The 18,966-nt window shown below is 35.1% G+C and overlaps 1 protein-coding gene across 1 annotated transcript in view; it reads right to left on the bottom strand.

Annotated features, from left to right (window-relative positions):
* Positions 1 to 18,966, bottom strand: part of LOC308506762 (uncharacterized protein) — a 267,868-nt gene that overhangs the window by 47,136 nt on the left and 201,766 nt on the right. The window contains exons 12-13 of the mRNA XM_081070665.1: positions 2,424 to 2,527; positions 328 to 504 (exon numbers count right to left, since the gene is read on the bottom strand). Coding sequence (XP_080926791.1) covers positions 328 to 504; positions 2,424 to 2,527 — 281 coding nt within the window. The remainder of the gene's footprint in view (positions 1 to 327; positions 505 to 2,423; positions 2,528 to 18,966) is intronic.

Raw genomic sequence — 18,966 nt, 5'->3', positions numbered from 1 at the left:
ATTGTTAGAACAATTAAATATATACATTTGTTTGATTCCTAAATGTAAGATTTTCTAACGTTTCATTAAGAATCTCCACATCTATAATTTAACTTCCAACTTCAATTGGATATAGGATGTTACTCCCATCAGTTTCATTGCTGCTCATATTATGATCCCTATCGCCTTTCAGTCTGGGTAAATAAAATGGCAATTGGCACCAATGCCACCAATGGGTAAATAAATATCTGATTATTCCGGTATGACTCAATTAGAGAGTTTTCCTTAACAGAGCAAAAGAAAGTAGTTTTTAGCAATATGAACTTTAACGACTTTCTTCCATTTTACCTTGACAAAAACCACAAATTCTTTGGAAAGATCTGCGTAGCCTGCTGATGATTCATCAGCTATTTTGCCATGACGATCAAAAATAACTGTGTGACCAGGAGCCAGTGCTGACTCCAGAAGTGTGCAGCGGTTTGGCTGACAAAGCACCCGTAGCTCAGTGGAGGCTCCACCACTAGCCTAAAAGAAAGAGGGGGGAAAAACCCTCTAAATCAGCAATAGAAAATAATTAAATTAAAAATGTTTTAACATTACATACGTAGACAGGTATACTCCACTGTACAGCACCCTTGAACTATCTCTATAATCTCATGTAATTCAATTGTTTTGATTCCCCAGTCTAATTTCCAGTGTCTTGCCCTGAGAACTTTCTTCTCCTGATTTCCCAAAACCCATGGAAGAGTGTTGGATAACAATAAAAATAACTCTAGTGGTAGGATAATTTAATGAGATGTTAATATGGATTTTATCACTGTTTATTTTTTATTTCTTCATTTATGTCTTCCTAACTCAAGACTATTTGAGACCAAAAGCTGAAATTAATAGACGTGCATTACTAGGTTTTCCTTTCTAAAAACTAAACAAATCTAGGAATTTATGCTACAGGGAGACATTCCTGGTTCGGGGCACTATTTTAGGTCATAACCTGTCTTCCCTCAGTGCACTCAGGGTGGCATTTGGGCCTGAAAAGGAAGAACTCTTTGGTGCCCCTAGAATGGCTTGACCTATGACACTTGTGTAACTATGGTAGATAAGCAACAGAGTTATTCATGTTCAAGAAACCATCTGATATTTGATGACTACAACAGCAGTAACCAGTGTGGACTGAAGCTAAGAGGCTTGTCACCAGATATTCTGAGACTACCATACCTGGTGAAATCTTGTATATAACAAGATGAGTCTCATAGTAATAACTAAGATGGAATCTCTCACCAATAAAGGAGAACAGGGAGTTGGGATAAATTTGATTTTAGAAAAATAAAACAATGGGACATTTCTTAAACTCTTAATTTAATTGAGTAGATTCATATCCACTACATTCATATTTATTTAACACATACTGTGACCAGGACCTGTGCTGAGCAGAATGTGCTATAAAGCATAACATAGGGTACCTTGCAAAATCCAGAGCAGAGGAGAAAAGGCTTCATGGAGTAAGTTTGACTTAATTAATTACTTAGCCTGAATTATAGTCTTACAAATTACGTAAGTCTTTTTAATGATTATTTCCCCTTATGTTAAATAACATGCTATGGGCTAAAATCATTATGGAATAATATATAACATTATATGAGGAAGCTGTAGCTTGAGAACTAGAGTCAGATTGCCTGTGTTCAATTCTTACCTTCACACTTACTATTAGGTTGGTGCAAAAGCAACTGGAGTTTTTGCAATTATTTTTAACCTTTTAAACCGCAATTACTTTTGCACCAACCTAATAGCTGTGTGACCTTGGGCAGCTCACTTAATCTTTCCATACTTCAGGTACTTCTTCTGTTAAATAGGGACAATAATGGATTCTCTTATAAGGTAGATGTAAAGAGTAAATGTTTTAACACATATTAAGTCCTTAGGACAGTGCATGACAGTTATCTTATTCAGTCTCACTTTTCAAAATACATAATATGCATGGACTTAAACCTATGCAATTTTACTAATTATTGAAACCCCAATGAATTTTAAGTTTTTTTAAAAAGACAGCTTTATATATTAAGAGCTACTTTTCAAACCTAAACTAAGAGATACAAAGCATAATTAGGTGAACTTACAGTGGGTTTTCTTCCCCCTAATAATATGGTCCCTGAAGGGGCCTTTGGGAAGTCAGATTGTCTCCTTTGGGAGGCTCATTAAACTTTTGAAATGTTATCAGAGAAGTGGTCTACTTTTTCTTGTCTAAATTCTAATTGTGGAATTTTAGGACCGTTTATGTATCAGAATCTCAGAAAATTAGCGAGACAAAACAGAATAATGAAAAAAGTTAAAGTAAAAGCCAAAGGAAAATATAATTTGATAATCTTGTAAAAGTACCTTATGCAAAAATATATTATATATGGATACAATACTATTGATATGTGACAAAAAGAAAATTTTCTACCTACCATTCCAGTGACAGAGCCATTGCTAAGAGCAAGAGAAAGATGTCTCATTTCATGACTTTGGAATATGCATATATTTTCTTTGTTGAAAATAACATCAAAGAGACCTGGAAAACATTTTAAGTATTAGCAATTAATCCATGCTTTTAAAGATGCTTTTTTTCTTATTCAACCATTCATTGAAACCTTCTAATAATATATTTTATGATATCTCTCAGTTAAATGTTCTTAATTAGTCAAAGGTAGAATACCAGAAGCCTTTGAGTATCTACATGTTGCTTGGCAATTTGGTGGAATTTCCAAAGAAAATCTTTGGAAACGCCTTCCCATACTAAAGAAACGCCTTCCCATACTAAAGAGTAAGCCCTTGAGACAACCCCAAAAATAATTACACCTGATGGAATTATTTCCAGGAAGATAAATTATGCTATTGTAAAAACGCATTTCATTTTCATTTTATAAATCACAGAAGTTTTATATTGGGGTAAACTAATTTATTACAAAAGTAAATACATATGATTTGGGCATTAATGGACTTGGTATGATTATGATGATGAAGATTCTGTCATCATATATTTGATTGTTTTTAGTTTTCAGTATACTTTTACATACTTTTGTATTTTAAAATGTAAGCTTTTCATGCACCTAAATTTTTGTGTACTCTGTGTACAGTTATATATCAGCACTTAGAAGAATGCCTAAAACATAGTGGGTGCTCAAGAAATATTCTTTAGATAAGTTAGCTAAATTCGTTCCCTATAGTCTATAAAATAGGTACGGTACACACACACACACACACACACACACACACACACACACACACACACCCCGATTTTGCAAATGAGGCAACTGAGACTCAGCGAGGTAAGGGTCTTCCCTAAATCCCCCACCTAGTCATAGAATGGAAATAAAACATAGGACTTCTGATCTTAGCCAATGCTCTTTGCATTACCAATAATCCTTTCTTTCTTTTTTTTTTTTTTAATTAATTTTATTGGGGTGACAATTGTTAGTAAATTTACATAGATTTCAGGTGTACAATTCTGTATTACATCGTCTATAAATCCCATTGTGTGTTCACCACCCAGAGTCAGTTCTCCTTCCATCACCATATATTTGATCCCCTTTACCCTCATCACCCACTCCCCACCCCCTTACCCTCTGGTAACCACTAAATTATTGTCTGTGTCTATGAGTTTTTGTTTCTCATTTGTTTGTCTTGTTCTTTTTGGTTTATATACCACATATCAGTGAAATCATAGGGTTCTCTGCTTTTTCTGTCTGACTTGTTTCACTTAGCAGTATTCTCTCGAGATCCATCCATGTTGTCACAAATGTTCCTATATCATCTTTCCTTAACGCCGAATGGTATTCCATTGTGTATATGTACCACAACTTCTTTATCCATTCATCTATCGAAGGACATTTTGGTTGTTTCCATGTCTTGGCCACCGTAAACAAAGCTGCAATGAACATTGGCGTACACGTGTCTCTATAGAGAAATGCTTTTATATTTTTGGGGTAGATACCCAGGAGAGCGATTGCTGGGTCATATGGTAATTCTATTTGTAATTTCTTGAGGAACCTCCACCCTGCATTCCATAGCGGCTGCACCAGTCTGCATTCCCACCAACAGTGTATGAGAGTTCCTTTTTCTCCACAGCCTCTCCAACACTTGTTACTATTTGTTTTGTTGATGAAAGCCATTCTGACTGGGGTGAGGTGATATCTCATTGTGGTTTTCATTTGCATTTCTCTGATGATTAGCGATGTTGAGCATTTTTTCATATGTCTATTTGCCATTTGTATATCCTCTTTGGAGAAATGTCTCTTCAGGTCCTCTGTCCATTTTTCAATTGGGTTGTTTGTTTTTTTGTTGTTGAGTTTCATGAGTTCCTTGTATATTTTGGATATTAGCCCCTTATCAGAGGAACTGTTTGCGAAAATCTTCTCCCATTCAGTTGGTTGCCTCATTATTTTGTCAATAGTTTCTTTTGCTGTGCAGAAGCTTTTCAGTTTCATATAATCCCATTTGTTTATTTTAGTTTTTACTTCCATTGCCTTTGGAGTCAAATTCATAAAATGCTCTTTGAACCCAAGGTCCATAAGTTTAGTACCTATGTTTTCTTCAATGCAGTTTATTGTGTCAGGTCTTATGCTTAAGTCTTTGATCCATTTTGAATTAATTTTGGTACATGGTGACAGATAGCAGTCCAGTTTCATTCTTTTGCACGTAGCTATCCAATTCTGCCAGCACCATTTATTGAAGAGGCTGTCTTTCGTCCATTGTATGTTTTTAGCTTCTTTGTCAAAAATTATCTGTCCATATTTATGTGGTTTTATTTCTGGGTTCTCAATTCTATTCCATTGGTCTATGTGTCTGTTTTTCCGCCAATACCAAGCTGTTTTGATTATTGTAGCCCTGTAGTACAAGGAAAAATCAGGGAGTGTGATACCTCCAGTATTGTTCTTTTTTTTTAATATTGCTTTGGCAATTCGGGGTCTTTTGTGGTTCCAAACAAATCTGATGATTTTTTGTTCTATTTCTTTAAAAAATGCCATTGGGATTTTAATGGGGATTGCATTAAATCTGTATATGGCTTTGGGTAATATGGCCATTTTAACTATGTTGATTCTTCCAATCCATGAGCACGGAATGTCTTTCCATTTCTTTGTGTCTTCTTCAATTTCTTTCAAAAATGTCTTATAGTTTTCAGCATATAGGTCCTTCACATCCTGGGTTAAGTTTATTCCTAGGTATTTTATTCTTTTTGCTGCAATTGCAAAAGGAATTGTTTTTTCTATCTCTTTTTCTGAGATTTCATTGTTGGTATATAGGAAAGCGATGGACTTTTGTACGTTGATTTTGTAGCCAGCAACTTTACTATATTCATTGATTGTTTCTAATAGCTTTTTGGTGGAGTCTTTAGGGTTTTCTATGTATAGCATCATGTCATCTGCAAAGAGTGACAATTTAACTTCTTCATTCCCAATTTGGATGCCTTTTATTTCTTTCTCTTGCCTGATAGCTCTGGCGAGGACTTCCAACACTATGTTGAAAAGCAGAGGTGATAGGGGACAACCTTGTCGTGTTCCTGAACGTAGAGCAAAGGGCTTCAGCTTTTCACCATTAATTATGAGGTTAGCTGAGGGCTTGTCATATATGGCCTTTATTATGTTGAGGTATTTTCCTTCTATACCAATTTTAGTAAGTGTTTTAATCATAAATGGATGTTGTATCTTATCAAATGCTTTTTCTGCATCAATTGATAGAATCATATGATGTTTGTCCTTTATTTTGTTTATGTGATGTATCACATTGATGGATTTGCGAATGTTGAACCATCCTTCTGCCCCGGGGATGAACCCCACTTGGTCGTGATGAATAATCTTTTTAATGCATTGTTGTATTCGATTTGCTAGAATTTTGTTTAGGATTTTAGCATCTGTATTCATCAGAGATATAGGTCTGTAGTTTTCTTTTTTTGTGTTGTCCTTACCAGGTTTTGGTATCAGGGTAATGTTGGTCTCATAAAATGAATTAGGGAGTACTGACTCTTCCTCAATTTTTTGGAAGAGTTTGAGCAGGATTGGTATTAGATCCTCTTTGAAGGTTTGGTAGAATTCACTGGTGAAGCCATCTGGTCCAGGACTTTTGATTTTGGGAAGGTTTTTGATGACTGATTCAATTTCCTTACTGGTGATCGGCCTGTTAAGATTTTCCAGTTCTTCATGATTCAGCCTTGGAAGGCTATATGTTTCTAAGAACTTGTCCATTTCTTCTAAGTTATTAAATTTGGTGGCATATAGTCCTTCATAGTATTCTTGGATAATCCTTTGTATTTCTGTGGTGTCCGTGATAACGTCCCCTTTTTCATTTCTGATTTTGTTAATTAGTGTCTTCTCTCTTTTTATCTTAGTGAGTCTAGCCAAGGGTTTGTCGATTTTGTTAATCTTTTCAAAGAACCAGCTTTTTGTCACATTAATTTTTTCTATTGTCTTTTTGTTCTCTATTTCATTTAGTTCTGCTCTGATTTTTGTTATTTCCTTTCTTCTGCTGACCTTGGGTTTCGCTTGTTCTTCTTTTTCTAGTTTTTTAAGGTGTAACATGAGGTTATTTATTTGGGATTTTTCTTGTTTCTTGAGATAGGCCTGTAATGATATAAATTTCCCTCTTAAAACTGCTTTCGCAGCATCCCAAAAATTTTGGTAGGATGTATTTTCATCGTCATTTGTTTCTATGTATCTTTTGAGCTCTCCTCTAATTTCTTCTTTGACCCAGTCGTTCTTTAAAAGTATGTTGTTTAATCTCCATGTATTTGTGTTTTTTCCTGCTTTCTTTTTGCAGTTGATATCCAATTTCAAAGCTTTGTGATCAGAGAATATGCTTGGTATGATTTCAATCTTCTTAAATTTGCTGAGGCTGATTTTATGTCCCAATATATGGTCTATCCTTGAGAATGTTCCATGTACACTAGAAAAGAATGTATAGTCTGATGTTTTAGGATGAAGTGTTCTATATATGTCAATTATGTCCAATTCATCTAATGTGTCATTTAGGGCTGCGATTTCGTTATTTATCTTGTTTGGATGATCTATCCATAGCTGTCAATGATGTATTTAAGTCCCCTAGTATAATTGTGTTTTGGTCAATTTCTCCCTTTAGTCCTGTTAGTAGTTGCTTGGTATATTTCGGTGCTCCCTGATTGGGGGCATAAATATTTATGACTGTTATGTCTTCTTGTTGTATAGTCCCCTTTACCATTATGAAATGTCCATCTTTGTCTCTTTTTATCTTTTTCACCCTGAAGTCTGTTTCATCAGAAATCATTATGGGTACACCTGATTTTCTCTGGGTACCATTTGCTTGGAGTGTCAATTTCCACGCTTTCACTTTGAGTCTATGCTTGTCCTTGTAGCTGAGATGTGTCTCTTGTAGGCAGCATATGGTTGGGTTTAGTTTTTTGATCCAATCTGCTACTCTGTGTGTCTTTATTGGTGAGTTCAGTCCATTTACATTTAGGGTGATTATTGATATGTGAGGATTTCCTGTCATTCTGTCTTTAGTTTTCTGGTAAGGCTGTGTCTCCATTGTTTCTTTGCCTTTTTGTTGTTGTCTATTATTTCTGTGTGGTGGTATTCTATGATGTTTCCCTCTGTTTCTTCTTTTATTACAGTATATATTTCAGATTTGGGTGTTTTTTGAGTGGTTACCCTTGAGTTTATGTAAAAGAAAGTTTGATATTTAGAGTATTCCAGTTTCTTCAGTACGCTTACTTTCTCTATTCCCATATTCCAGTTCAGGCCTTTACACTCCCCCTTTTTATGTTTCGGTTGCCACAAGTTGTCCCTGTTGATGGTGGTCTAATAGCCTCCTTTAGTATTTCTTGTAGTGCAGGTCGTGTATTAGAAAATTCCCTCAGCTTCTGGATGTCTGGAAAGGTCTTTATTCCTCCTTCATATCTAAAGGAGATCTTTGCTGGATATATTATTCTTGGCTCATGATTTCTCTCTTTCAATAGTTTGAATATTTGGTTCCATTCCCTCCTAGCTTGTAGAGTTTCTGCTGAAAAATCTGATGATAATCTAATGGGCTTTCCTTTGTAAGTTACCGTCTTCTTTTCCCTGGCTGCCTTGAGGATTCTTTCTTTGTCATTGATTTTAGACAGCTGCAATACAATGTGCCTTGGTGAAGGCCTGTTGGGATTGAGGTAATTAGGTGTTCTATTTGCTTCTTGGATTCGAGGATCCAGTTCTGTCCACAAGTTTGGGAAGTTCTCATCGACGATTTGTTTGAATATATTCTCTGTTCCCTTCCCTCTTTCTTCTCCTTCTGGTATGCCCATTATTCTTATATTGCTCTTTCTGATGGAGTCAGAAAGTTCTTGTAGAGTTCTTTCATTTCTTTTAAGTCTCAAGTCTCTTTCTTCTTCCCTCTGTGTAAATTCCAGGTTCCTATCTTCGATGTCACTGATTCTTTCCTCCATCTGGTCAACTCTACTACCTAAGCTGGATATTTTATTGTTAATTTCTTCTATTGAGTTCTTAATCTCCAGAAATTCTATTTGGTTCCTTTTCAAGATTTCAATCTCTTTTGTAAAATGCTCATGGTGTTCTTTGATTGTGTTTCTGAGTTCATTAAACTGCCTTTCTGTGTTTTCTTGCATCTCGTTCAGTTTTTTCAGAATTGCGATCTTGAATTCTCTGTCATTTAAATCACAAAGGTCCATATCTCTAAGTTCCTTTTCTGGAGACTTTTCACTTTCTTTCTGAGCTATCTTGTTGCCTTGGTTATTCATGGCAATCACTGATTTACTATTTCTCTTCCTAGACATCTACAGGAGTGTCTTCTGCAACAGGTTGATAGGTATGCGAAGAGCTTTTGGAGTTCCAAAGCTCTTTTGCACCAGATTCAGAGCCCGTATGTTTCAGCAGTTCTGTTTACTCCTGCAGGGATCCGCCCAGATATGTGGGGCCAGGGGCGGGGTGAGTTGTGAGAGGTGGCCCAGAGCAATGGCGGCGACCACCACCACAGCCAGTCCTGCTTCCACAGCTCCCTCCCCTTTGCCGGAACTAGTTGAGCTGCGAATCTGTGTCTGCGGTCCACAGTTCTCAGAGCAGCAAATATTCTGTCCTTTGATCCGACACTGCTACTTTATCGCTTTAGCACCGGCCAGGTGGGGGCGGGGCAAGCTCTGGGAGGGTAGGGAGGGGGCGGCTAGTCTCCGAGCCTAGGGCTTCCGTTCTCCGCTCGGCAGTGAGGGCTTAAAACACCGATTTCAGCCCTCTTCCCTCAGTCTTTGCTGCCGGGAGCGTTGGGTTCAGCCGTGCTATATGCTGCCCCCTCAGCCCTGTGGGCCGTAAGCGGAGCCCTAGCAGTCCGAGTCCTTCTCTCTCCCGCAGCTGCAGAAGATCCGGGAGCAGGCGGCTCCGAGCACTGAGCCAGGGCTGCGTCCTGTGCCCGCGCGGCTCCGTCTCCGCACTTCTCCTCTCCCTCCTCCCCCGCTCGCGCGATTCACCCACCTGGAGGTGAATTCAGTAGTCGGCCTCTTCGTCTTGCCTGTCTGCTGTGCAAGGAGTCCTTTGTGGAGTTATTGTTGTCCGATTCGTTGTAACTTCCAGGGGAGCGTTACAGAGGCTCACCTCACGCCGCCATTTTTTTTCCCATCCAATAATCCTTTCTTTAGTACTTACAACCAACAAAGTTTTAGAAATCCATTCTTGTAACAACAATAAATGAAAACCATTTTTCCTTTTATAAATAGGTAATTCTCAATGATGAGTCAAACAAGTCAGGAATAGATGACATACAATAAAACATATTGTATGTTTTATTATATAAAGCACAAAAACAGGTAAAGTTAGGGTGTTAGGAGTCAAGGTACTGGCTACTTTTGGGGGAGATGATGGGAAGGGAACATGAGACTGTGGAGTGCTGGTTATGTTCTATTTCTCTATTTGGGTTCTAGTTACATGGCCATGTTCAGGTTGTGAAAATTCATATTAAATTATGCATATTTTTTCTGCATATGGATAATATAGAAGGAGTTCATACTATGCCACCCCAAAATATACCACTGTGGGATGAAGATTATTCAAAGCTGAAGGCAACTGAGAAAAAATACACAGTATGAACTCTCTGCCCTCTCCCTATCTGCCTGAAAGCAGAACATAAATTTATTTTGTGAAAATATCTCCCAACCCCACATCCTCAACAAGAAGGGGATAATAATCTTACGACAAGAGACAAGATGGCACTGAGAAAGAGACTACACAAACAAATCTCACTAATTAGCCCTTACCTAGCATTAGTTTCCGCATATATATATAATATATATATATATATATATGTATATATATATATATATATATATATATATATATACATATACATATTATTGTTATTTGTTAGATGCTATATAAGCCCCAAGTTTTAACTTCCCCTTGAGTTCATCACTGAATTCTCTCCCATGTGTATGTACAATGCACGTATTAATAAACTTCTGTTTGTTTTTCTATTGTTAATCTGTTTTACGTCAGTCTAATTCAAGCCAGAGAATCTAAAAAAGTAGAGGAAACAGGTTTTTTGTTACTCTCATATAATATATTTAAATAAAATGATTTTTGAAATAGGTGATTCCTTGAGCCATGACTTACTTCATTTCCTAATATGTTGTTGAGGTTTGTCTGTATGTGTGTGTGTGTGTGTGTGTACATATATACATATATATGTATATATATATACATATATACATATACATAATATAAAGTAACTATCTAATATAAAATATGTAATGTACACTATATAATGTCTATAGATGATTTCATGGTTACAAAGTTAGATTTTCTAAAATGAACCAATCTTTCCTTTCTCACCATTGTCAACAGAGCCCATCATGTATTAACTCAAAACTCTGAGCCTGGTCAATACCTACCAAGTGAAGGAAAATTATGGTATTATAGCTATTGGGTAATTTAAGTTCCTTAAATCACAATTTTTAACATGGAACTATTCATATATTTACTTTAATTATCCACCTTATTGCATGTGTATATCCATCTAGAGTTAACAAATACAATTAATGAATTCTACCTTTATATTTTTATTACAAGTAACTAGATGGGCAAATGCTTTTAGTTAAGAACAAGGTCTTATGCAGAGGCTAACTCTACTACTCCTAATTTTAAAAGGATTTCACTATATATTGAAATGATCTTATATTCAAAGTCATATTTCCTAAAGTACAAGACTTGTATATTTGTTCAACAGATCACTCCAAATGGAAAGCTTTCTGCCTAATTAAGCTCTATTTCTTTTTGTCTACCTAAGGTGAATTTACCTTAATGGCTAAAATTTAAGAATCTTCATAAAATTAAATGATGTTGATGAGTATTTATAGATAATCCTGGAGATTATGAGATGGTGGGTATTATTGAAATGAGAAAAGAATCAAGAAGCAGGAATTCTGACATTGATCTGACATTGACTCATTAGGTAACCATGCAAAAATCATTTCAAATCAATCTATCTCAATTTCCTCATCAATAAAATCAGCACAAGAATTCGTAAAGGACAATTTTCAGATGATTTATTAATTGAATGAACTAATGAGTTAATAATGAAAGAATTTGAACACTAGAGAAGTATTACTAAAATCATAAAATTATATAAATTTTGTTATAAAAATTTATTTTTAAAAATTTTACCAAGAAATCAAATATAAGTTCTTTGAAGAGATGGAAATTTATCTATTTGTTCATTGCTGTTAGTACCATGCCTAAGGCATTGTCTCATCCACAATAAGCATTTTCTGAATATTTGTTGACTAAATGAAACCCTACTGCTGAGAAAAAATTTAAGGGTTCTTATTTTGAGAAATTTAACACAATATGCAATGTCCTTGGGTTTGCAGCTTAATATAGTGAGTTTTAATTAATATATATATGTATATATATATATATATGGAATAGAATCTTTTCTAGTAAAATTAAAATCAAATAAATTATGATAAATGAGATCTTCAGGAAATCAAAATCTTTTTAATAAAGGAAAAATACACTATTGTAGAGTGACTTTAAAATATTTTCATGGGCTTCTAGAGTTCCACAGATCACAGTTTGGAGAAAAAAAAAAATGTGGTAAGGGAAAAACGCTACCATGAGAATGAAGGGAACAAAATTGCTTTAAACTGAGAACAAGTGAACAATTAGTAGCCACAGAAACATTATCTAAATTTAAGTAGATATTTCCCAAAATACAGCAATCATTGCCCTCCCCACCCCCCCGTTTTGGAAGCCCAATAGAACTTTCCATGGAAAGCCTAAAATCCCTTTCCTCTCCCTACCTCCTATTTTTTTGTTAGGTTGGTATATGAACCTTTACTTCTGGTATTGTGTTACACACAATGAATACTCCTACTTGTATGTGTGGCACACACATGTGAATAAACCTTGCCTTTCCCTTGTTAATCTTTCTATTGTCAGTTAATTCACAGGCTCTCAACCATTAGAATACGATATGGTAGAGGAAAAGTTTTCCTCCCAACATGAACCAAGGATAATCGAGAGGTGGAAAGTTCTGGGAATGGTTACATTTTTTCTTATTCAAAGGAAAGTAGAGAATAATTAAAATGAGAACTTTTTGTTTTAAAGTTGCAGCACAAGGGAAAGGGGGTATTACCATGTAGATTATTTTGAAAAGAAACAATGAAAAAATCATAAAATTTTGTTTTGAAAGTCTTAAGGATATTCAAGAAACTATATCCCATATGAAACAATTCTTCTACCTGAAAGGTAGAATTATTAAGTTAAATATAAAGAGTATTTTGAGGCCCTTTATGCATATTGTCCCATCTCTTTCCAGAAGTTATATAAATTTACACTCTCATCAGTCGTACATAAGCATCTTAGATTCATGACAATTTTTTCTTTAAGTCAGAAGTAATAATAATAACAAATACACAGTTTAATCTTTTATAAATCTGAAATACGAGGTGTGACAGTTAAGTTTGCGAACTGGTTGGAACGATGTTGCTAACTTTTTGTGATATCAGAGGGATTACTCATTATGAATTTGTACCAACTGGACAAACAGTTAACCAAGTTTACTATCTGGAAGTGCTGAAAGTGCTGTGTGACAAAGTTAGATATAAACGACCTGAACTTTTCACCCACAATTCATGTCTCTTGCATCACGACAATGCACCAGCTCACATGGCACTGGCTGTGAGGGATCTTTTAGCCAGTAAACAAATAAATGTATTAGAACACCCTCCCTATTCACTGGATCCAGCCCCCAATGACTTCTTTCTTTACCCAAAGATAAAGAAAATGTTGAAAGGAAGGCATTTTGTTGATTTTCAGGACATCAAAGTTAATATGACAACAGCTCTGATGTCCAATCCAGTAAAAGAGTTCCAAAATTGCTTTCAAGGGTGGACTAGGCACTGGCATCAGTGAATAGCTTCCCAAGGGGATTACTTTGAAAGTGACCGTAGTGATATTCAGGAATGAAGGTATATAGCACTTTTTCTAGGATTCGTTTGCAAACTTAATTTTCAGACTTCATACATACACACACACTTATTGTCCAATTTTAAAATCTAAGGCTAAGTTCTTTCTCGTGTATAAAGCATAACTTAAGTTAAAGGGACCATACACCCTGGTTTGCCTGTTTTGTTTGTGTGTTAGTTTTCCATCAGGTTGGCACCCCTTTTTACTCTCAAAAGTATCTTGGCTGAACAATTCTATAGTCACTATACCTCTAATGTGTCTTTGATAATTCTTCATTTATGTCTTCCTAACTCAAGACTATTTGAGACCAAAAGCTGAAATTAATAGATGTGCATTACTAGGTTTTCCTTTCTAAAAACTAAACTTAGATTATGACTTCTAGTTCTGGCTCTGTCGGTAATGAGTTCAATGAGTTCAATTCATTCAACCACTATTTATTGAACACCTACTATATGCAAGGAATATTTTCATTTGTAACCTAGATTAAAAACTCAATGTTCTTATCTCTAAAATAGTCTTACCTTTAAAAGTTAGAGGCAAATCTACATAATCTTAAAAGTTCTTGGCCAACGCGAAGATCTATTGGATCTAGTCACTCTAATTTCACAAAAAGAAACTCAAATTGTCCAAATCCAACAGAAGAATTTCAGCCCTTATTTCACTGGTCCTCCCTACTACATTTGAACCTGCAGGCACCTTTTGAAACTCCATGATCTCCCATCTCACTAACTTTCTTCTCAATTTCCTACTACAGTCTCTGTTGTCCTCTTCACACATTAGGCCTAGGATTCTGCCCTCAGGTGACTAACCTCCTCAGCTATTCATAGGCTCACTGGGAAGTTTATTTTAATAATCTATAAATTGAGAAATCCCAAATCAGTATCTCTACCACTCACGTATTCCTCAACATCAGCTCACATATACAATTTATTGTTAAATACAAATAACTGGATATCTCTTAGGTACTTCAAACTCAGTATAGACAGCCGAGAGCTCCAGGTAGTCCTCGCTTCCAAATTCTCCAGGTAGTCCTCACTTCCAAATCTAGTCCTCCTAAATCTTTCTTCATTCCCTATCTCAGTTGGTGACCCCATCAACAACTTAATCACCCAAAACAGGAACTTGAGAGTAAACTTTCCCTTAATACTCCTTGCCAATTTTACTTCCTAGAAATTCTTCAAATCATTTTCTCTTCTCTATCAATACTCCCACTAAAGTACTATAGGTCTCCATCATCTTCTGTTTGACATATTATAAGAGCCTCCTAAATAATCTCTCTTCCTCTAATCTTCCTGCATATCCCTCAAATCTGGCCTCCATGTAGCTTTCAAAGTACTTCTATTCTACTTCAAATCCATTAAAGTAGATGGATTTGAATTTACATAAATACATCTACATAAAGTAGATGGATTCTACTTCCCACCCACAAGAGGAAATAAAAGAAGTTGCCTTAAGACATACAATGGACCTTCTCTCCCAGGTACTTTTGTAGGGACAATAGAGTCAAGGAAAACTTAAGGTTTAACATATCAAATGAAGTAGATAGCTTTTGGTTACTAGCAGAATACTTTTAACACAAGATGATATGGTTGTAGTGGTGGTGATGATATGTTTATGGTCGCTAGAGTAAAACATCAGACGAAACACTCCATGTTGCAACCACATACATGACAATACTTAAAACTAATGTTGCATCTATTGCTAGATTCTGAGTTGAGAAATTCAGCAATTCACAATAGGAAATAATCCTGATTTGCTGCAAATTGGTAAAGGTGTTAATCTTCCCATTGTATACCAACTCAGAAGGAGTTAAATGGTATCATAGAGAAAAGTAGCATTGTGGTAGAAATAGCCCTACAATGAAGGGGTATTTCTAAGACATCCAGAATCTTTTTCTTTTTTTATATATTTTCTTTTCCCAATCTTTCAGAATTTAAAGACTGCAGATCACTGTAAAAGGGACTGAATAAGGAAACATCCAATCTAGAGCACATTCTTTTCCAATCTAAAACCAAGGAAGTTATTCAAAGTACTCTCACGAAATAGAGGGGCAAGGCCAATGGCTCCTTCAATTTAGAGTAGTGTAGTTAGGATGTGGGAAGAGCTGGAGCAGAAAATGAAGTGGTCAATATATAGCCAGCCATTGCTAAACACTCTAAATAATGAAATTTTTCCCAGATCCTTTATTAGGACCTAGTACCAGAAAACCAGAAAGAGAAAATAATTGCAGCTAATCACTATCAGATATTCACCAGAAATAGGGCTTAAAATTGTGTGGATCAACTGCTCACAATGATCTAAGAAAAGAATTCTATTAATACCCAAGAAGATAGGTAAAGAAACCAAGGATGTGCTCGCTTCGGCAGCACATATACAAAAAGAAACCAAGGATAATCGAGAGGTGGAAAGTTCTGGGAATGGTTACATTTTTTCTTATTCAAAGGAAAGTAGAGAATAATTAAAATGAGAACTTTTTGTTTTAAAGTTGCAGCACAAGGGAAAGGGGGTATTACCATGTAGATTATTTTGAAAAGAAACAATGAAAAAATCGTAAAATTTTGTTTTGAAAGTCTTAAGGATATTCAAGAAACTATATCCCATATGAAACAATTCTTAAATTTTCACTTCCCATTTAACTGAAACTAGAAATTATCAAAGACACATTAGAGGTATAGTGACTATAGAATTGTTCAGCCAAGATACTTTTGAAAGTAAAAAGGGGTGCCAACCTGATGGAAAACTAACACACAAACAAAACAGGCAAACCAGGGTGTATGGTCCCTTTAACTTAAGTTATGCTTTATACACGAGAAAGAACTTAGCCTTAGATTTTAAAATTGGACAATAAGTGTGTGTGTATGTATGAAGTCTGAAAATTAAGTTTGCAAACGAATCCTAGAAAAAGTGCTATATACCTTCATTCCTGAATATCACTACGGTCACTTTCAAAGTAATCCCCTTGGGAAGCTATTCACTGATGCCAGTGCCTAGTCCACCCTTGAAAGCAATTTTGGAACTCTTTTACTGGATTGGACATCAGAGCTGTTGTCATATTAACTTTGATGTCCTGAAAATCAACAAAATGCCTTCCTTTCAACATTTTCTTTATCTTTGGGTAAAGAAAGAAGTCATTGGGGGCTGGATCCAGTGAATAGGGAGGGTGTTCTAATACATTTATTTGTTTACTGGCTAAAAGATCCCTCACAGCCAGTGCCATGTGAGCTGGTGCATTGTCGTGATGCAAGAGACATGAATTGTGGGTGAAAAGTTCAGGTCGTTTATATCTAACTTTGTCACACAGCACTTTCAGCACTTCCAGATAGTAAACTTGGTTAACTGTTTGTCCAGTTGGTACAAATTCATAATGAGTAATCCCTCTGATATCACAAAAAGTTAGCAACATCGTTCCAACCAGTTCGCAAACTTAACTGTCACACCTCGTATTTCAGATTTATAAAAGATTAAACTGTGTATTTGTTATTATTATTACTTCTGACTTAAAGAAAAAATTGTCATGAATCTAAGATGCTTATGTACGACTGATGAGAGTGTAAATTTATATAACTTCTGGAAAGAGATGGGACAATATGCATAAAGGGCCTCAAAATACTCTTTATATTTAACTTAATAATTCTACCTTTCAGGAATCCTTATTAAGAAAATAATCAGACATGAAAGAAACATCAGGCATAAAAGAACATCTAGGTATGTTTATCAAAATGTTCATGTGGCAAATTTAAAAGGTAGGGAATATATGATTTTAATGTCTTTGAGAATATTTGATGCTATGGAAAAGTACTTCTGAAATAATACTAAGTTTTATTTGAATATTCTGCTTAGTCAGTTGTGTATTTAAAATTACATCTGTATATTATATTTCATGATATCTATTATATTTCACATAGCACTAGATAGATAGATAGATAGCTAGACATATGTATATGTTTCTTCATTTTTTTTTTAATTTATTTACTGGGGTGACAATTGTTAATGAAATTACATAATTTCAGATGTACAATTCCGTATTACATCATCAGTAAATCCCATTGCTTCTTCATTTTTTATACAAGGTCCGACAATTAAGTTCGTGAACTTGCTGCAATACTATTGCTAACTTTTTTTTTTATATTAGAGGGATTATTCATTATGAATTTGTACTAACTGGACAAACAGCTAATCAAATTTACTATTTGGAAGTGCTGAAAAGGCTGCATGAAAAAGTTAGAAGACCAGAAATTTTCGTCAACAATTCATGGATCTTACATCATGACTATGCACCAACTCACATGGCACTGTCTGTGAGGGATCTTTTAGCCAGTTAATAAATAACTGTATTGAAACACCCTCCCTACTCACCTGATCTGGCCTTCAATGACTTCTTTCTTTACTAGAAGATAAAGGAAATATTGAAAGAAAGACATTTTGATGACATTCAGGACATCAAGAGTAATGTGACGACAGCTTTGATGTCCATTCCAGAAAATGAGTTCCAAAATTGCTTTGAAGGGTAGACTAGACGCTGGTGTCTAGTCTTCCCAAAGGGTGTACTTCAAAGGAGACTGTAGTGATATTCAGATGAGGTATGTAGCACTTTTTCTATGACAAGTTCAGGAACTTAATTGTCTGACTTTGTGCATGCAACACTACAAGGAAATGAACTAAATTCACTGGTTATTGCTACGTAATAGATTTACAGGTAATTTAAATTTTCATATTTAAATGTATATGCCAAATATTTAGCAATGAGTATTAGTAATTTCTTATAGTTAGAAAAAAAGTTATACCAAGTACCAAATAAATAAATAAAATTTTCTAGAAGACATTTAAAAGAAATGCATAATTTCAATCTGTGGAGAAGAGAAATAAAAGCTCATATAGCTAAAGAAAGGGAATGCATCCTCACAGTAGTAATAAAAACATAACCTAAAATGTCAGAAGTAAGAACAAACACATGATCTTTAATTGTAAGTGAATATAAATCCTACTAAAGCAAAAGATATACAGAATTATCTTATTAGCTTTTTAAATAATCTAATCATACTACACTTTCTTTTTTAAACAAAAATGCTCAGAATTTGTAATGCATATAGATTTGCCAGACTCATGCAAATAACCAACAGGAAAACAAGACTGGCAATGTTAATATTGGTTATGTAGACTTGAAGGAACAATGTATTAAAGAGACTCTGGAAGTCTTTATAGTGAGAAAATAAAGGAAATAATAATATTTATGAAATTTATGCACCTTAATTACAACATCAAATATATAAAGTAAAACCATTATCACAGACATACATAAAATAGTAATAAAATTTTTTAACTCAGAACTCTATTCAGGCAGAATAAAAATGAATGAGGACACAGATAATATTCTACAAAGGAGCCAAAGCATACAACGGGAAAAAGAAAGCCTCTTCAATAAATAGTGCTGGGAAAATTGGAAAGCCACATGCAAAAGAATGAAACTAGACTGTCACTATATACCAAAATTAACTCAGAATGGATCAAATACCTAAATATAAAACCTGAAATA

This window comes from Rhinolophus hipposideros (genome assembly GCF_964194185.1).
Source record: "Rhinolophus hipposideros genome assembly, chromosome: 13".
In the NCBI taxonomy this organism is placed as follows: Eukaryota; Metazoa; Chordata; class Mammalia; order Chiroptera; family Rhinolophidae; genus Rhinolophus; species Rhinolophus hipposideros.
This window is presented reverse-complemented; position numbering and strand designations above follow the sequence as displayed.